We start from the raw sequence: 19,744 nt of genomic DNA on the forward strand, positions 1-19,744 counted from the left end.
AATTGTTTTATATATCTACTTTTCTTTTGTTTCGCTTTTTTGTCTTTCTACTATAGTCTGAAAAAACCGTTTAATCTCTGTTCTTTTTGTTTATATATTATATAATTGTGAAATGGTTAATAACGTCTCTATTTGTTAAATTTGCTGATCTTATAAATTAATAAGCGACCAGTAAGTACACCTAAACCCTGTGGGTTTTTAGTACTACTGTCTAACTGATGTTTAATTTGTTTATGTGAAGTTTTTGTATAATAAATAAAAAAAAAAAAAACTTTTTGCAAAGCAGAGAAACGCTTACTTTCATATATATTTTTTTACCCGTCCAGATATACTGTAGCTTCTGCTACGAAAACGTACACGTTTACGTATTTTAATAGACGGTTACGTATATAATAATAGTAAACGTTTACGTATATAATATTAGCAAAAGTTCAATTCAAATTAAAATCTAGCAAAGTTATAAAAAGGTAATAAAAGTATAGAAAAGAAAAAAAAACAGTGACTGTTAAAAAAGCAATACCAAAAGTTTGTGAAACTTGTAAACGACACATTTAAAAATAAAAGCCTGCGCGAGAGAGAGAGGAAGCGATAAGTGAGGGAGCGAGAGGGCAGTACTCATTTGGCAACTGTCGGAGACAAACTCTATTATTTATGGGGGATCACGGGGAGTGTTGGTCGCAGGGCGGGGGCGGGGGCGGGGGCAATGTTATCTTTTTTTACTATTGATTGTCTCACGTTCTACGAAAAACGCAAAATCTTGTTAGAACCAACTTGTGTATGAGAAGTTCATTTGTTTCTGGACATTTTAATTTAGAAACAGAATATTTATGTAATCAACAAATTTTCAAGTCTTAGAATTTCTTTAGTATTGTCAGAATATACCAGCAAAGTTTAGGTTAAAAGAGATCGCTTCAAAATAATAAAACAGCAAACATAGATATGATCGCACCATTTGTATTCCACTAGTCCATCCCTGGGGAGGTGAGGACCGGGCTGGAATCAATAAGTGATACCGGGGCGGGCGATTTGCGACTGATCTATACACATTAGTCAACTTCAGGGATAGTGACGTCGTGTCGGCGGCGGATCTGCGGCGGGTCGACGGAGGCACGATGGATCGTCAGCTAAACGACACGCTCATCCTTCAATTTGCAAAGATTGACTTGTGACCGTAAGCTTCTGAATTGATTAACACACGACAACGTGAGATAAACCACTACAAGATAGTATAATAAAAACTGTGTCAAGTCAAAATGATACTTAGTTTCACATTTCAATTATTGTATGTTATGTGTTTCTTAATTATCTCCATATTACTCTGATATAGCTACAATATAAATGTTAGTCATCTAAATATAAAGGAATGTAGCTTATATATAAAATATTTTTACATTCAATCATCAGAGAAAGTTAGGCCGAAATCAAATACTATCTGAGAAAACTTAACCGTAATTTTTATACGCAAAAAGTATTTCGCGTGATGTCGATAACCTCCAAATTCATATTTCATTATCACCGCTATGTATATACATACATATGTATGTATGTATGTAGCACCATCAGAGCCGGCTGAGGCTTTCGTCAGTGTTCGTGAGCGGGCGGTTAGCGCGCGATGTTTGCGGGTCGTGCGCCACCGAACTATTGCCTCGTGTGGTCCAAAGTAAACGCGGAGGCGGGGGACATCCCACTTCTAAAGTATTAAAGGGAGCTACGACAAAGTACCACCAGAAATTTGTAATCCAAAGATTGTTATTTATTTCGTAACTCTTAATGCGTGAAACCACCATGGGCAAAAAAAGTGTACTTTAAGGTGTGTTAAGTTTTTAAAGTGGCGAAAATCAAGATCAATTATCATTAATAGAGCACAGAGTCCCGCTACCTGCCATGCCTTACAGCATTGTTGTAGCTGCGAACACGTCGAGCAAACACACCGGTCACGGCAGCCGTTGCTACCCAAAGCCATAGGCGTGCTAACACGCGCAGACACGCTGCCGTGCTAGTTGCGAGTGTTGGCAAACTATTACAGAGAATGTTACCTAGTTACAGATCAAACTTTATAGCTACATAATGAATATGAAATGCAGCTTCCGAATAAATTGAAAGATTAAATTAAATAAAGTCTATATTTCGATAAGGTTATCAAAATAACACAATCAAAATAAGCAACAATTTTAAATCGTTATTTCTTATAAATCCCTACAATAACGCGGGCAGATACCTGACAAAAACGCTAAAAATATCGTAAGCCCCGCGCTTACGGCGCTACGTCCGCGCCGTAAATATCACTTAGCGCCGCCCGCCCTGTAGAACCCCCCCCCTCCCCCGCCCTGTCCCCCGCCCTGTCCCCGCCCGCCCTCGCTCCGTGTGAAGCTAAGCGTCGCGCACAACCAATCGCCTCGCTTTACGAGCCTCCGTATGCCACGTAAAAAGATTACGAGCCCGTTTTGTAGCCGTTTAGCTGCAAGTTGTCGATAAAAACCATATCGTCTTAAAGACACAACTCAATTTCATGTCTGTAACTAAATGCTTATACATTTTACATTGTTTGAAACTGTTCTTTATTTTAAATATATGTAGAAAAGTATAGTTTTAGTTACGTTCAAGCATTTTATAGAGTCATAACAACACTTTGCTTTGTTTAATGATCACCAAACAAAATGAAGTAAATATAATATGCGATACTTTGGATTAAATTGAAAACCCAAAGTGATCCAGTTGTATTCTTCGGAGAAAATGATTCGGATGGCAAGTCACACTTTACCAATGTAATCTGTCAAGACTTTTGACACATTAGCCGTCTAAAAATCAATATAACTGGAATAATTTCGATAAATATATCATTACTAGGTGTAGCCCACGACTCCATCCCCGAGAAATTAAAAATCCTAATTAGAGGCCTATGTGTTCTTCCAGACTATGTTCTACGTCTATGCCTTTCCGTTTAGCTGTTCAGTTTATAGAGATACCTTCTTATATCTAAACATTCGCATTTATATAATAATTTTAGTAAAAAGAAAGTTTTCTGCAACTATTCTTCGAAACAAGAGAGAATCTAGCAATAGAAAGATACAAATTGATCGAAGTGTTCAATAGAATTCACTGAATGTTTGCATGATTGAATAACGTTGTATATTAACTACAAAGTGCGAGTCTACTTGTAGCCAGGAATGTTTGGAATGCGATATCTATCAATATATGTATATACATAGCTGGGCACATGCCTACCGCCACCCGCTCGATACATACGCGCGCACGCGTAAACCTCCCGCGTATAGTGATGTGCGAATGTCGATATTTTATTTACTTAAATAATAAATAACTCACTATCGATATCACGAATTAACTATATTTTCTAATATACGAAATTTAAATCAACTAATGATACACTTACAGATTATATAATTGATTCTATCAAGTATTTTTATCTTTAAGCTTTAATAAAGTTTGCAACTTTTCTCCATTTGTATTTTACTGCCCTGCAATGTAATAGTAAGAGAGCTTAGTTTAAAAATCATCTCTAGAGCGTAAAAGTAACTAAATGTTAACTTTATAGCTATAAGCTACATTTAGAAAAAAGTATAATATATTGTCCTTTTAAATGAATCGTATAATTTTGTCGACAATTATTAACAGTCAACCGCGCCACCCTAGCGCCCCGCCCGCCCAGTTACTTCCGGATGGCTGGGCGGCCATGTAACACAACCTTTGTTCTCACAACAACTGCCTTAGTTGTATATTGCCTCTTATATCATCTATTTTACCTCAATTTAAGACGTATAATTCTTTGTTTTAAAATAACGTATAATGTATCCTCTGTCGCGAATGCGTAACAAAGCGAAACGGGGCAAGAAAACACAGATTTTTTATCCATTACGTGATCAAGTTTATAATTTAAAAAGGAAACGAACGTCAATGTTATAGACTTAAAAAGATAAATTTAAATGCGTCTGCAGGTACAATATACATTTTAATTTTAATAAAACTTGCCCGTCAGAGGGCGCCCTTCAGCGAGGATTCAGCAAACCGTTTGAGCAAAGTACGGAGGCATTTAATTACAGTCGCCCCCTGGCGGTGGGGGGAGAACGAAATTGCAACTTTTTATTTACAAAAGAATTCTTTGCAATGCGATGTTGTTATCCATATCTATACAAAAACCTTTAAATTGATTCTGCTGAACTGATTGAGCTTTATAAGGATTCCTTACTTGTTGACGAAGGCAACGAGTAAATATTTCGCTTAATGTATTGAAACCTAAGCAACTCAAATTGCTGTAAGACCACCGAGACAGGTCAGGTTGACCTTCAACTTTTTAACCAAATTGATATTTAGTTAATTAAAATCCGCTGTAGCGTAAACTTTACTATGTGATATACATACTTGTTAAGTTATAGATACATAAATAATCACTTCATTTAAGATAATGAAAAGTGTAGCAAAGGGTTAAATGCAAATACAATGATATGAAAGTTAAATGAAGACAAAACAAAGTTGTGCGCCAGCTCCGAGATCTGCGGCTTACGACTTCAGCGACAATTGAAAGCGGCTCACGACGGCAGCTCCTGACTCTAATTAAATGCCTGACAAACTCCCCCCACCCCCTCATCCCAGTTGCCGTCCCGCATCCCCCGCAAAACCCACCCCCTGGGCACAGTTCTGAATATAGCATATACAAAAAAATTGAATTTCCATCGCTTTGAAGAAAATTCAATTGTAGAATATAGAAAGAAAAGCCAGTTAGAAAGATAGTTACATAATGTCAAGCTTTTCAAAGATTGATTCGAGAACATCTGAGTGTTACGATAAATATGTAATGACAAGTTCAAAGAATAAAATGATGACTGACTTTTGTACTACATTTTCATAGCTCTATAGATGAAATAGAATCTTACATTGCGCAAAGTTGAGTCAGGGATGTCTTAAAAATTTGACTGTAAGTGTACGTGTATATAGATTTAGAAGAAAGGAATAAATCTCTGTAAAAGATTTTGCGTTAAAAGCGTAAGTTTTTAAATCAAATATCTTCACAAAATAATACGATAATAGTGAATATAAGCAATATCAAGAGAGAGTTGTATTAGGACAGATATGCGATGAGGATAGGCGCTGGGCGCTGGGCGCTGGGCGCTGGGCGCTGGGCGCTGGGCGCTGGGCGCTGGGCGCGAGTAGTCGGCGGAGGTGGGGACTTCCCCGGGGACTGTTAATTCATTTCGCATGTCGACGTCGCGGAAAGCGCTCCTGCTTAGTGCGTTTCCTTGTCGCGCTCCCGCGGGGATGGACACTAACATTTTGTTTATCTATTTCTTACATTAATTCCCTATCTCTATAACAATAAATGCATTGCATTTAAATTTTTAACGCTGTGTATTGATGGTTTTTGGAGTTGTTTAACTGATTTTTTTCCTGAAAAGTATTTCTTTTCTGTTTCTGTATAGTAAAATAAAACTGTAAGTCCATCTTCCAGTTGCTTCTAAGAAGTAAAGTAGAAATTAAAATTACTTTTCAATGCATAAGACTAACTAACTAACGCAATGCTAAAGTTGTAATACATATCGTGGGGTCGAGTTGTTGACAAAATATTCCTGCGCATTATAAAAAGTAATAAAAGCTAATAAAAAAGGTATAACATTAATAATAAAAGATTTGTAATATTAACAAGACAGCGCCCCGGCGTGGTCTGTCGCCCCCGCCCCAAGCACGCGCCCTCCGCAATGTGCTATATTGACTTTTAAATCGTCATCCTCACGCCGCGGCCGGCGGGGGGCTGCAGAATTAACGAGGATTACGACGCTCAATTAGGTGCCGGTTATTTTGTTGTTTGCCTTTGTTGATCATGTGGCGTACATTTTATCTGTTTGTAATTTAATTTAACAACAAAAATACAACAATGTTGTTGACTGTACGTTTTTAAGGAAAGTTTTAAATATTGTAATACTTAGATTGATTTCTATTATAGCACTGATTTTGTGTCACAAAAACTTATTGTTAATTTCGCACAACCAAAAATGGACTTACGAAGGAACATAAAAAAAGAATTAAGAACTGTCTTCTTTTTGAATTTAATTAAAAATATTGTAGCGATGACTGTAGCAACTTCTTTACTTCAATAGTTTTATAACTAAGTTATTTGTTAGACTATTGCGCTAAAAACATTATTTGGAATATGTCTATTCTATCGTAAAATGTCCGTTGTTATTTATTTAAGTTCAAGACGTTATTCCGTTTATCTTTCGCATTTTTCCAAGTAGTTAATCAAAGAGCAGTATTCAGTGTTTAGACAGTGGTCATTTAGCAATGTCCAACTCGCTCCTGTATCCCCTGGGATTCGAACCAACGCACGCTGACCCCAGCTAGTTATTAACCACTGCGCCCCTGGTCCCGGCATCCCCGCAATGCCAGCCAAATTAACTCGCAACTGATCCTCAATACGTTTTTATTGCAAATGGCTGCGAATAATGCTAAATCACGGGGAAATCCCCGTAATGTCGGCTGCGGGGCAATTTCGGGCTATATTTTTTCCCGGTATGGCAACATTATCTTTTATTGAGAAAAGTGTTCATGAGCTCTTTGTGCAGGACCTGTTTTTTTGTACGTCTTTTATGTTAACGATATTCTATGATAAGGCATTTGCTTTTGAAGACGAACTTTTGTCTAATTGATCAATGATGACTAAGATAATCAAAAATGAAATGTTGCTGTAGAACAATAAGGGCGCAGAGTTTGCCTAAAATTACGTAACATATTATGCTTAACACGAGAGGCAGGCAGTTGCGATGCCGGTCCAAAGACCGCAAACAGAAGGAATGCTCTTTTCTTTGGAGGACACTTCCAGTATAGTCTTATAAAGGCTGTGTAAGTTGGGAAGATATGTGTGAGTGTGATGTATGAACAATAGTGTAATAAACATTATACTCGTACTGCGATGATTAGTGCTGCGCTGTCGAGTGTCGACTGTCGACATATTGTCGATAGTAACAACACCTGGCGCAGGTGGTCACTTTTTAATTCATTTTATATCCATTAAATAAATTGATATTGTGGTTAGGTTAGGGTTATCCGTGATTTATTATCTATACTACTCCATATAATAAAAAATCATTAACCTACTTCTAAAGCTATTTATATTTAGTTACCTTAAAATTTAACGTTAACGTAAGTTTAAGACACACGAGTCCTTAAGATAGATAACTAATAAATGTTTTTCCTCTATAAGTTGTACATCAAGCTATGTGTTATCGGGGGGAGGTGGGAAGGCGGGGCGGCGGGGCGGGTGGAAGTTGGCACGTAACTTATTGGCTTAATAAATCTTAATACAGCGGCGGGCAGCGCTAATGCTCTCTAATGCTCTAGTGATGTTCCCGTGTCGGAGTTACTAGGCCACTGTGTGTGTACCAAGTTATAGAATAACTTAATGATTGGTGGATAGAGAGGTCAGTGCTACAGATGTAAGGAATTTTCTTGTAGAGTGAGTAGTTGATATTAGAAATAGGGAGAAATGAGGTCAGAATCAAATTATATATCTTAGGAAATTTCATAGGAAATGTAACATTTTCGTCGTATACTTTAAAATGTTGCTAAAAATCATCATCGTATCCCTGATATTATTTCCTCCTATTTTCTGTAATTTCTCAGTACCTTCTTGATCATGTCAATTACTTTTTTAAATCACCGAAGTAGTAGTTAAAGTTTTTAATATTATTCATAATAAATATGTTTTACATTCTACATTAAAAAAGGTTAAACCATATGTATTTAAAAAAAGTCAAATAAAAATACCCAAACTAAGACTTGCCTTGCCGGTACGGACAGACAAAATCAGCGTTCGCTACAATAAACTCTCTCATTTAATAGACAAGGGCCAAAAAGAATTCACGATGTCCGGAATAATTTATAAATGGAAAAGTATCGTCCCTTGTAGTCCACGTATCAGATGTCCAATTGTACTGAATATTAAATGAGCGTTTATTTTCATCGATGTTTGTGTTGCCGGTGTGTGGTACATCACTACAGCTATGCATCTTTTTAATAATGAAAGGCTTTGGCAAACAGAGTGCGAATGACTGGGGGTTGCTTTTTTATTTATTTTTATTTGACACCGCGAAATTGTGCCGCAATACATTTATAATGCATTGAATTTTAATGCAACAGATTTTTTGTAATTATAATTGCACGTAGCAAGTGTTTGCTATTTAATATCTGTTAGATTTTTAAAAAGGTATGTCAAGTATTCAGTTAACTAATAATTAGTATGATGATATCTACTTTAATCTAAACATAGTTCTAGATTATTTAATATTTGTATTCAATGAAAAAGATTCAGAAAACCGATGCATCATAAAGAGCGCAGTTCTCAGACAAAGGTTTTTGTTTTTGATACGATTTCAAACAGTTTATTGACGTGCTAAAATAAGAGCGCATCAGTTTGTGAGCGAGCTTTGATCGGCTCACACTTTGCCGATCATAAAATTATGAATCAACGTATACTTATAAACTGTAGTAATTATTATTCACCGGAACTAAGGTTGAGAATAAGTCTTCTTCAATATTAATATTAAGATTTTATTGATACTTTCTTAGGCTTACGTAGGCTCCCAAACTAATGAACCGGTTTAAAAAAAATTATATTTATAAAACCTATCACTATGTTATGTATAAAAGTATTTTATAAGCGGCTTTTGAGTGACCGTGACGTGTCGTCGAGTTACTTCAAATTACGTGAGACTCTACCCCACTTAAATATAGCATTACAATGTTGTCTTGAATCTTAACTAAACCACAAAATCGGTAAACAAATAATTCAACAGAGTTTATTTTACCTAAAATCTGCTCCGTTTACAAATATTTATTCTAAAGTGAACTAATATTTGTTGCGAGGAAAACATTTAATAGAATCAGAGTCGAAGTTTTTACACAATATCGTGTTATTTGTGCGCGAAGTCGGCGCGGCGTGTTTGCGACGGTGTCACGCTTCGGTCCCGGACTGTTTGCACGCAGACTTTTATTCATGTATTGTGATATCGATGCCGACAAAGATAACCCAGTCGTCAAAGGTATGGTAATACGCACAGATCGTGCACACTACTGTCTAAAAGTGCTAAAAAAATTACAAAGACTCTGAACTAGTTAGTTATTAAAGGTTTCCATACTTAAATTTAACTGCGTACAACTTCAGCTCACATAAACTTGGACATTTGATCTGCGTTTCAACAACTGAATAGGCAGCACACAGCTCATCCGTACTATAACTATGTGAGTCGACGAGCCTTGTGCTGGTGACTCGCAGTTTGCAGCTCGAACCGCACATCATAACTCAAGCAGGTACAAAATGAGCTGAGCAGCGAATCGGTTCACTGATCTGCTTTACACATGTGAACCGTGAACTGATCTGCAGGTCATAAATTTTAGTTGAGTTACCCATAAATAATAAACTAGCTCATAGACATTTTACGCGTTTCATCCCACACACACCGCTTTGTATTTACAAAAGCTCACTACGCATGCGAGTAAGCTTGTGGCCAGTCTATGAGTCATCAGATGATGTGCTCGCAAACATTATACCAGTAGCTCTACCGCTTTATAAATCTGACTTTATGGCCCCACAATAATAATCACTTTATTTATTTTGAGCCGGCTTTTACTTTTTGTATTAACACTCGCTATGAAGTCCCCGCGGTTTGTTTAATTCAATTAATATTTACTACTTTCTATTTATTTATCCTCATTAGTAATAGTAAATCAAAATCCGTGAAATGTTTTTGTATTTTGAATAACAATATTTGCCGCTATTCTATTATGTGGCTATTGCGTGCGTTGAATTCAAACAATTTTTGAGGTCTAGAGAAAATACGTCAAAACAAAACTGCTACTTGGTTATATACACATTAAAAATATTTGAACTTTCTCATAAAATATCTAAAAAAAAGAACAGTTATCAGCATTCAAAGTTCAGTTACAAAAGTTTGAAATAGAAATTAGAACATACGCCGCTCTCAATAGCTACCACTCTATTGTACGTTGAAAGCAAACCTAACGTTACCATATAATTAAAGGGCCACGAAACAGTAGCGTTTTGTGTGTGGCGGACACACAAACAGACGCACAAACACATACAATCTTGTACGTTTTGTGTCGAGTCGGGCGAGGGGCGAGGGGCGGCGGACGGCGGGCGGAGGGCGGCGGGCACTTCGCGCCACACTGCGACATTCTTCCATGGACCATACTATTTATTTATTGTACCTGGAGCTTTTTTGTACAGCTACTTTTTAAAAAAATACTCCCTACAAGATGCAGCAAGGTTAGCTCTGTTTGTACTGACTACGGACTGCGAGCTAGTTGCTAACATGTTTTGGGTTCCGTTAATACTTAAAAGAAGATAACTTTAATTATAAATGGTTTTAATGTTATTTTGATGCATTTATGCTTTTGCCTTGCTTATTGACGCTTCGTTATTATGTTCAATGATTGACTTTTTTCAAATAGAATAAATAACAACTATAACAATGGTTTATTATTTTGACTGTTTTTATTTTCGGTTTTACAATAAGTCCTGCGTGAATTTGTAGCTCCTCAAGCAATATATATTTGTATTGTTTCCTTTGATGAGAGAAAATATTAATGTGAGAAAATGATAATGACAATTTAAAATCATTGAATTTAAAAATATACGGAACCGATTTAAAAATCGAAACTTCATTAAGAATATTTCTTAGTACCGAACGACACTAATAAAAGGCTGTTCGGTGAGAAAACATCGCGTAGTCGTTGTTGAAACTAAATTAAAAAATGTTGCTTTGTACAGAGCGCGCTGGCAACAACAAAAAGGCGCGAATACATAATAAAAGAAATCATTATGGCTGACATCAGTCGCGAAATCGTAAACCTATTGAGTCGAACTATTGATTACTCAATAAAAATTTTAAAATAAAATTATATTGAAGTGTTACTCCACGGTGCTTGAAAAGAGTTCGTCGTGTGTTTTATGATTTGTTTATTGTAATAGTTTATTTCTTATAAAGTTTACAATATAAATATTATTGTACTCCGTAAACTACTATTGCCGGACCTGGATAAGCGAGAATTCAACGGACCGCGATATTTTAATCACTTTAAGAGATTTTTTAAGTTTTTCGTATTCACAGGTCGTTTGTCGGGAACAGACAATGACTCTTGCTCATGGAAGTTTCTCGATTATCCAGGTTCAACTGTACTGTGTTTTAAAATACTTCGGTATACCGAGTGTAGTAAATATGATAGCTAGAAAATAATAGACTACTGACAATTTATAATCTCGCTAAGATTTAAAAAATGGAATGAAATAAAAAAGAATCAAAGACACATATCGCGAGGACTTTGTAACTCGTTCACAAAGCTGTTGATATAATAAAAATAATGAAATGTATCCTGCCATAAGATGCAACATTAGAGAAACAGTGTGAACACAATAAAGTGAGATTAAACAATCAATATTCATTGGCCGGGGAGGGACGCTACCGGAAGCCAAACAGAGTGCATTGGAGATGATACATTCAACAGTCTCACAATGGTCGGGTAATAGGATCCAAATCAATAAAGATAATACTGATCTTAACGATACATTGGTAACTACCAAATACAATCCGATTCTTCTCTGACACACGGATGGTAAGTTTGAAGAACTTTTTAAATCGAACTGTACATGTATTGGAATAGTTTACAATGAAAGCCGCCTTTACCCGCGTTGCAAGGAGTTCTAGGAGTTAGGGCGTACGTTTTAAATTCCTAAATTTTAATCATAAACAGGGCTCTTAAATAATTTTTGATCCATTGTAGATATTAGACAAAATTTTTGCTTTATTTACTAATTAAACTTCTGTACTACCATTTCATGAGACTTTTAATTTATATATATGATCTAGTTATTCTCCTAACCTTGTTTGATAATTTATATTATCTCTTGTAAAATTTCCTAGATCCCCATCCAGCACGACCGTGTGTATCCCGCGTTAACGAAATACAAATATTAGTGAGCGCGCGACACAAATTAAGCCTAATGTCTAAGGCAAAGTATAGTTACGTTTGAGACTAAGTGCTTGGACAAAGCGATGTTTAGCGCAGAGTAGCCGATACGGTGGCTGTATTGTAAATCTTCCACCCATACTGTGAACACAACTAGTTAACGACGTGTTTGGACGATAATGAGATTAAATGTCGTATTTAAATTTTATTTTGCATTATTATTGACGATTAGCGGATATCAGTGACCGGAATTGCCTACCGGAAATCCTGTAAGATCGAAAATTCCGCACAATGTTTACACAAACTTTTACAGAATAGTAGACAAACATTAAAGTCACACTAACGCATATTAAATAACCCCACATATTTAATTAAAGTGGCATTTAAGTCACAAACAATCACGTAAAAATCATTACATCACAGTCTGAACAACAAAAAATTAACTTTTGGTTATGTGTTTGCACACGTTTTTATTGATTTAATAAGGAAAATATAGTACAATCTGAAACGCTTATTGCTAAGCGTTTGACTTCGACTATCATTGCGAGTATTTTAAGTATACGAATAATAGTAAGTTGAAGGCGATGTATATCACATCATTTGAAGGTTGTATCAGGTAGAAGGCCTCGTGAAATGTGTCGCTGTGGTGCAACTTTTGTATGCGACGTGCGAAGAGGGTGTATCGCAAGGCTCACTATTAGGTCCAATGTTATAGTTTTTATTTGATTCTTTTATTTTTTTAAAGGCCGTCGGATATCAGTGAGGGATACTGTTTGTATTATTTTATGATGACTAAACGTTTTTTTATCACTACTTTTTTAACTTGTAAGTAACAGACGAAATGGACTTTGATTTCTCCATGAAAGTATTAAAACGATTGCACGTCGAACTTAAAAGAACTTTGTTAAATACACTGACATTTTGATTGATTGGAATATTAATAAAAAAAGTCTACAGACCTGCACACGACTCTCCGTCAGTCCGATGCGCATGGCGATCTCCTCTCTCATGAAGATGTCGGGGTAGTGGGTCTTGGAGAAGCAGCGCTCCAGCTCGTTCAGTTGCGCCGGTGTAAACCTACGCCGCAACAGATGATCTAAATTAGTGTTTTTCTTTAAAATAAAATTCTATTAAAATCTGTTTTGTCTTTAAACACTATCAAAATATAAAACAAAACCACAAAACCATCAAAAAAATAACAAGAAAAAAACTTGACGTAGTTCCGATAGGAATTGTTCGAGTATAAAGGCCGAGTACCTCGTCCGATGCCTCTTCTGCTTGGTGGGCTTGTCGCTGTCGGAGGCGGCGGACGGCATGCTGACCGGCACCGTCGCCATGTGCCCCCCGTGCGCCCCGTGACCCCCGTGTGCACCGTGGCCCCCGTGAGCCCCGGCCGGCTGTTGCGACTGCTGCTGAAGCAGCCCGCCTGAACACACACAAAAATATGTTCACAATAAAAGTTGATGCATTACTCGCCTACTTATAGAACTACGTATCATAAGGATTACCTCGTTTTACATAAAATTAAGAGCACAGCAGTGTACGTTCCATATGTCCAGATTAGAAAAAGACCTACGTTACGTCTGGAAGTGTTTGTGTAACAGGTATAGATGTCTGTGGTGTGCTCGTATGACTTGTACATCTAGATGTGACAATATTAGCAGATGTAGGATGTACCTTGCAGGTGTTCGTTGCGTATGTGTGCGAGATGCAGGCGTGCGCCCAGCGCATGGTGCGCGCGCTCGCCCTTGCCCTCCAGCTGCTTGTCCTCGCCGCACGCCTCCTTGTGACCTGCAAACACCTGGACTGTAGTTACGTCTCACACACTCCTAGACAACACACACCTCGGCAATTAATTAATTTATCTTAATTGTTTCTTATCTCATTTTCTTCTTACTAAGTCTGTACTTTTCTTTGCATTTGGTGATCAGTATTGTTTGTTATCTATAATTTGGAGTATTTAAGAGAGATCGACATAAGATTTTGTGTGAACTATCGGTTGCTAGCGACTTCTGCGTAGAATGAAAATCGCCTAAGTTACTCTCCAATACATCAGCTCGGCCGCTACGGAGATTCCATAGTGTATTCTCCACAGTGATATTTTTTGATATTACTTTATTTATTTAACTTATAGATAGATTCATTAATTTAATTTTAATAACTGGAATTGTGGTGACGTTGAATTAATTTATGTATCGATAAATAGATTCAATTCATGAAAATAAAACGGAATATACCATTGTGAGCAGAGACATTGATGCTGCGGTAAGGAAGCACTCGCACTGAACTGGCGCTAATTTTACAAAATTACGATCTTGGGGAACTTTAGTGAACATTTTATGCTAAAATGCTCGTTCGAGTATTTTCAGTTTGATAATTTTGAAGCTTGACCCAACGATAAATAAGGGTCAAATGTTTTTGAACTTAGCGAAAAGATTGTTTTAAATATTGAGGTTTGAAAACAAGAAGATTTCTACTTAGATCTGCTACTTCAAATTCATTTCCTAAAATATCATTTAACTTTTGCATTTGTTGCTATTTCTTGTGCTATTAACAATTTTAAGATTTGCTAGATTTATGAAGCTTTTCAAAGTAAACTGTTTAGTTTTAACATAAAAGGTTTTTTGCTACAATACCAAGAAACTATAATGTACGAGAGAATCCATGCGTCATGTGCGTCATCGTCAAGCACTGACTCACACGACGAATTACTTTAAACATTTCATTAAACGCACATAACTCCTACAATAGTAAGTTTCCACTGTTGTTACATTTGTACAAGAACATGTTAATATATAATATATCTGTTTTTTGAAGAGAATGACAGAGACATAATATTCGTTTTGTTTGTGCAAACGACAGCAATGTTATAGTTCTTTCAACTCAACATTTAATATAACTAACTCTATATTAAATAATTTATAAATAAACTAGCTGTTGCCGGCGACTCCGTCCGTGCGGAAGTAAAATAAAATATTACTAGCCTATGTGTTTTTTCAGGCTATTTTCTACATTTTTATTCTTTTCAGCGAAATTAGCCGTTCTGTTGATACCTTGTAACAAACATTCATCCATCAAAACATTCGCATTTGTAATATTAGTAAGAAATTGTACTGAAAATTTTTGAACTATGTTATTGTATTTAATCCAAAATTCTATAGTTGTTAATTATAGTAGATAGTAAATTATACATAGTATTCAATTATATTTAGCCAAGTCGCTGTGTTCAGTAGGTAAAGTGGTCGCAAAACTTGTGAAACTGCAAAAGTTAGATCCCACAGCCGGCGGAGATATCCTTTACTGCAGTTTGACTTCATCACAATTCCAAACGACGGTACAAATTGAAATGAATGTAAATACTTTGTTAAATAGAAACAAGAAAGTTTGAGCGCAAGCTCAGTGTAAGAGTAAATAGACATTTTTTATTTAAATTTGTCTCGCGTTTAGCACACACACACACACACACACACATATCGCGCTTCTTTATCAAACACACAAACATATTTTTTAATACTCAAAAACAAATGACTCGAGATGTATGGACAATACATTTTAGACGCTGGCCGTAAATAGTATTTGAGGGTTCTTCATTTAAAAATTTGACCGAGGCAACTCATTTTAAAAAGATATTTTAACTTTTCTATTATAACTACATAGTAAGATCGTTTTTGCCAAGTCAAATAATCTTACTATTATTAAAATGTGAATGTTTGGATGGAAATATGGATGTTTGTTACACTCCAGAACGGCTGCATGGATCTCGATCTAATTTGGTATATATGTAAAGCATATTCTGGAAGAAGACATAGGCTGCTAATTTTTTTTTCTTTTTATTTCTGCGCTTACGGAGTCGCGGACAAAAGCTAGTCCTCAATAATTATTTTATTGACAGGTTAATGTTGTTAATTAAGTATAATATTTTTGTTTCTGCTTCCTTAAAATATTCATGTTATTATCCAGTGAGATCGCAAGAACAAGCAAGCCGTTCTCACCCCAACGGCGGAGCGGCTCAACGGCTCAGCGGGATTACGACGGATCATAAACTGACTTTAATGGAATCGAATCCCGTAAAATAAAACCTGTGTCATCAACTTTCACTGCTCCAAGGGTTAAAGTTATTTGTCTCGCAGGAAAATAACTTTGTCTATACGAAACGTTGCTTATGTGAGTGAACTAACTACGTTTAATAAATATTTGACAATGATTTTATTCAAATTTATCACTGTATTGTTTGAAATTAACCACTTTGAAATTTAATTAATGTTTTTTTTATAATTTAAAATTGAACCTAAAGAAAAAAATAATTACATTGAGATTCAAATAGACATTAACTAAATTGATTTTATGAAATTAAAATACATATTTATTTCATATTACATTAATTCCTTATCTGCGCTTTATTAATAAGGTACCTACTAGCTTTTGCCCGCGACTAACACAGAATAAAAAAAACTTAATAAATAGACTATGTTCTATCTATTGCCTTTTAGTGAGATTCGTTTAGCTTTTCTGGAGGTATTTAATAACACATACCCACGTCTAAACTTTCTGATTTATAATATTAGTAAAGTAAGTGATATCAATAAAATAATAAATAATTAATGATTTGTCTAATAAAACTGATTTTTGGACTCACCTCCTAAGGCAGTGGCGGTGAGGTTGTTGAGCATGGCCTCAAAGGGCCACCCCCGGCCGCCCCCTATAGCGACATCTTTGTCCACACGAGCGCACAAATCATTTGCTGTACTCTGCACTTGTTCTCTTCTTTAATTACAAAACAACACTCGCGCACCAGTCTCCGCTCGCTACAGCCCCCTCGTCGTTCCCACAGAAAAAAACTTTACAAATCTCAAACACTATTTGGGAAAAAAAATCACGCATGAAAAAGGGCAAATTCGCAAGAAAAAGGCGGCGCGATACAAAACAATTAACGCTATATTACACCCAATTAGTTTTAATTACGACTCCGTTCAAACTTATTTACATACTTAATTTTTGTTATAAAATTAATATAACCCGTTTAGTATTAATTTGTATAAATTTGCAGTTTGATTGGTTCGCCCTTAGAATGGATCGTTTATTGTGCGAACGCCCGGCGGCCGACTGAGCGCCGGGAGCGCGCCGCGCCGCCGCGCCATCTGCACCGCCGCAGCGGAAACAACAAAACTACAACTATCTTTTTTCAACATCCACAAAAAGCTCGTACAGAATTCGTCGCTCGCGTCCGCCGTCGCCGCTGCAAGACTACACTTTGTTTACCGAACATTGGAACAAACGAATAATCTATTATTTCATTCGTTCGCCTATTATTGATACGGTGCTCGCCTTCATGCAATATTCAGTATCCGACACAACTATACCTCTCTCTCTCACTCTTGATGATTTCGCGCTTCATCGAGTATTCCCATTTCTGTCTCGCGCGAGTTTTGAATATCGAACGTTTCGCGTCTACCAATGGGAGGGCGTATAATTCACTTGAAGCCTTCCGGAGCGGGATCGTGATATTGAAATTTTATATGTATGTTGTTGGGCGGTCCGTCCGTTTGTGTTAAAAAAGAACACAAGAACAAGGCCGGTGCCGGCGCCCGGCGCCCGGCGGCTACACCGCTCAAAGTAAATAGGAGCGCTCGACTCGAGATCGGCCGCTCCAAATATTTTCAGTTGCGTTTCATTTTGAGTGCGATTTCTTGTAAAGAATCGTTTAATTTTCGGACGCTGTTGAATAAGGAATGCCCGGGGGGTAGGGGGGCAGGGAGGGGACGTATCGGGAATGATGTCTTTCTTTTCTGTTCTCCCTTTTATAAAATTCTATTCGAAAACTGTAGGAAAATAGAAATGGCCGTAAATAATTACGGAAATATTTACTCAATTGTTTAAAAACGTGACCAAAATATTATAGATTTTATTACATTTCCTATTAAAATATACACACCTGCTTTTTTAAATCTTTATTGAATACGAGCCACCTAGAACCTAGAACTTAGAAACACAGAACACTTAATAAAATAGACTTTGAGCGTTTTAGCTGACTAGAATGATTAATAGTTGAATCATATATTCAGAAAGTCTATTTTCAAGTGACCTAGTTAGATACTTTTGTCAGCCTACTTTCTAGGTAGATACAGTTAGTTAATTAAGTTTGATAAGTTTAAAGTTCGAAAATATAAAATAAGACTCGTCATAGATTCATTACTGTTGAAATTTATCTTATGTTTTGTGTATTTTTTGTAAATAAAATTAAAAGGAATACAGAAACATGTCTTTATACAAGTGGAAACACACAGCTAGTTACACCCTGGCTACGTAGATATCACAAGGAAGGAAGCTAGTAGGTAAGTACACAACTACAAAGCAAAATGAAATTCAATTTAGTCCTATCCACGCGACAAAAACATCCGCTGCAGCAATTAACTGCCTCTTCAGAGCCTCTACCCTGCCCCGTCCCTACCCCCGTCCCCCAACAGCCTTCTCCCCCTCCCCTGGCCCGGCGCCATCGCTCAGGAATTTAATTTTGACATCCAGCCTGCAATTCAGACGGAATCTTGTCAGCGCCCTCCGTAATATCTATACAATAATAGAATAAGTTATATTCTTATTATGTTATACTTATACTTACAGTTTTTGTATAAAAACATTCCCTCCGGAATTAGCTTGGCAATAAATAAAAAGCTTTATTTGGCAATAATCTTACTTTAATTAACTTAATTAAATTAAATTAATTATAAATACGAATGTTTGCATGAATGGATTGCTAGAAAGTATCACCAGAACGGTTGCATCTATCTCGCTGAAATTTGACATATATGTAAAACGTAACCTGGAAGGCTACTAATTATTTTTTTAATTCAGAGCGAACAGCGTCGCGGTGTTCAATACAAAATAAATATATTTTTAACATCTAGAAATACAAACTTGTTAAAGTGTTTCGAAATTTTAGCATATACTTTGAAATTATAGTCGGAATCATCAAAGAATCAACCCACTAATAACAGACGTCTAAAGGTTTAAAAAACAACGTTGAAATACATCGCAATTCAAAGAAATAATAAAACTTAGATCATGAATGGAGAAATAATTAGTTAACCATCAGAGAGATAACTGCTTTAGTTAAAGTAATCGCTTTAGTTAATGACTGAAGTCGGTTTCACTTACAGCGGCGGCGGAGTGCTGCAGATTAGCGCTAATGTCTCATTACTTACTCTACATTACCTGTGGTCTCTGTCTGCGGGAGACAGAGACCACGCTATACAGCTGACAGGGATACAGGTATTTCTCTATATCAAATTAAAAAAATCAATTTAAAAAACCAAAAGTAGTTGGTAGAAGATTTTAGTTTAGGTTTCTGCGACCGAAACAAAACAATAACGCATTTTTAACCATTTGTTCAAAGCCAACGCTTTGTCAGAGACTAACTAAGTTAGAGATGACTGGGCCAGGGTCAATCATGTTGTCTCAGTGCGAACTGATTTCACACATATCTTTGAACTTCCACGCAGATATGTGTAGGATCACGATGTTTTCCTTCATCTTAAGAATGTTTGATAAATTTACGTACGAAATTCGAAAATCATATTGGTACATGGCGGAAATTGAACCTGGACGTGTAGATTGTGTAGGCCGCAAAGTCCTAGGGCCGCAAAGTCCTAGAGTGGCGGCCACGGACAGGTCGACGCAGCGTGGGCAGGCCTCCCGCAAGATGGACCGATGACCTGGTCAAGGTTGCGGGAGCGTCCTGGATGCGGGTGGCACAAGA

The 19,744-nt window shown here is 36.6% G+C and overlaps 1 protein-coding gene across 1 annotated transcript in view; it reads right to left on the bottom strand.

Annotated features, from left to right (window-relative positions):
- The window catches only part of LOC106114591 (homeobox protein orthopedia), a 20,408-nt gene extending 3,328 nt beyond the window's left edge, over window positions 1-17,080 (bottom strand). The window contains exons 1-4 of the mRNA XM_013307858.1: window positions 16,628-17,080; window positions 13,669-13,782; window positions 13,249-13,417; window positions 12,951-13,068 (exon numbers count right to left, since the gene is read on the bottom strand). Of these exons, the coding sequence (XP_013163312.1) occupies window positions 12,951-13,068; window positions 13,249-13,417; window positions 13,669-13,782; window positions 16,628-16,661 (435 nt within the window). The 5' untranslated portion in view covers window positions 16,662-17,080. The remainder of the gene's footprint in view (window positions 1-12,950; window positions 13,069-13,248; window positions 13,418-13,668; window positions 13,783-16,627) is intronic.
- Window positions 17,081-19,744: the final 2,664 nt, after the last annotated feature.

Source organism: Papilio xuthus, unplaced genomic scaffold (genome assembly GCF_000836235.2).
Source record: "Papilio xuthus unplaced genomic scaffold, Pxut_1.1 DF829660.1, whole genome shotgun sequence".
Taxonomy (NCBI): Eukaryota; Metazoa; Arthropoda; class Insecta; order Lepidoptera; family Papilionidae; genus Papilio; species Papilio xuthus.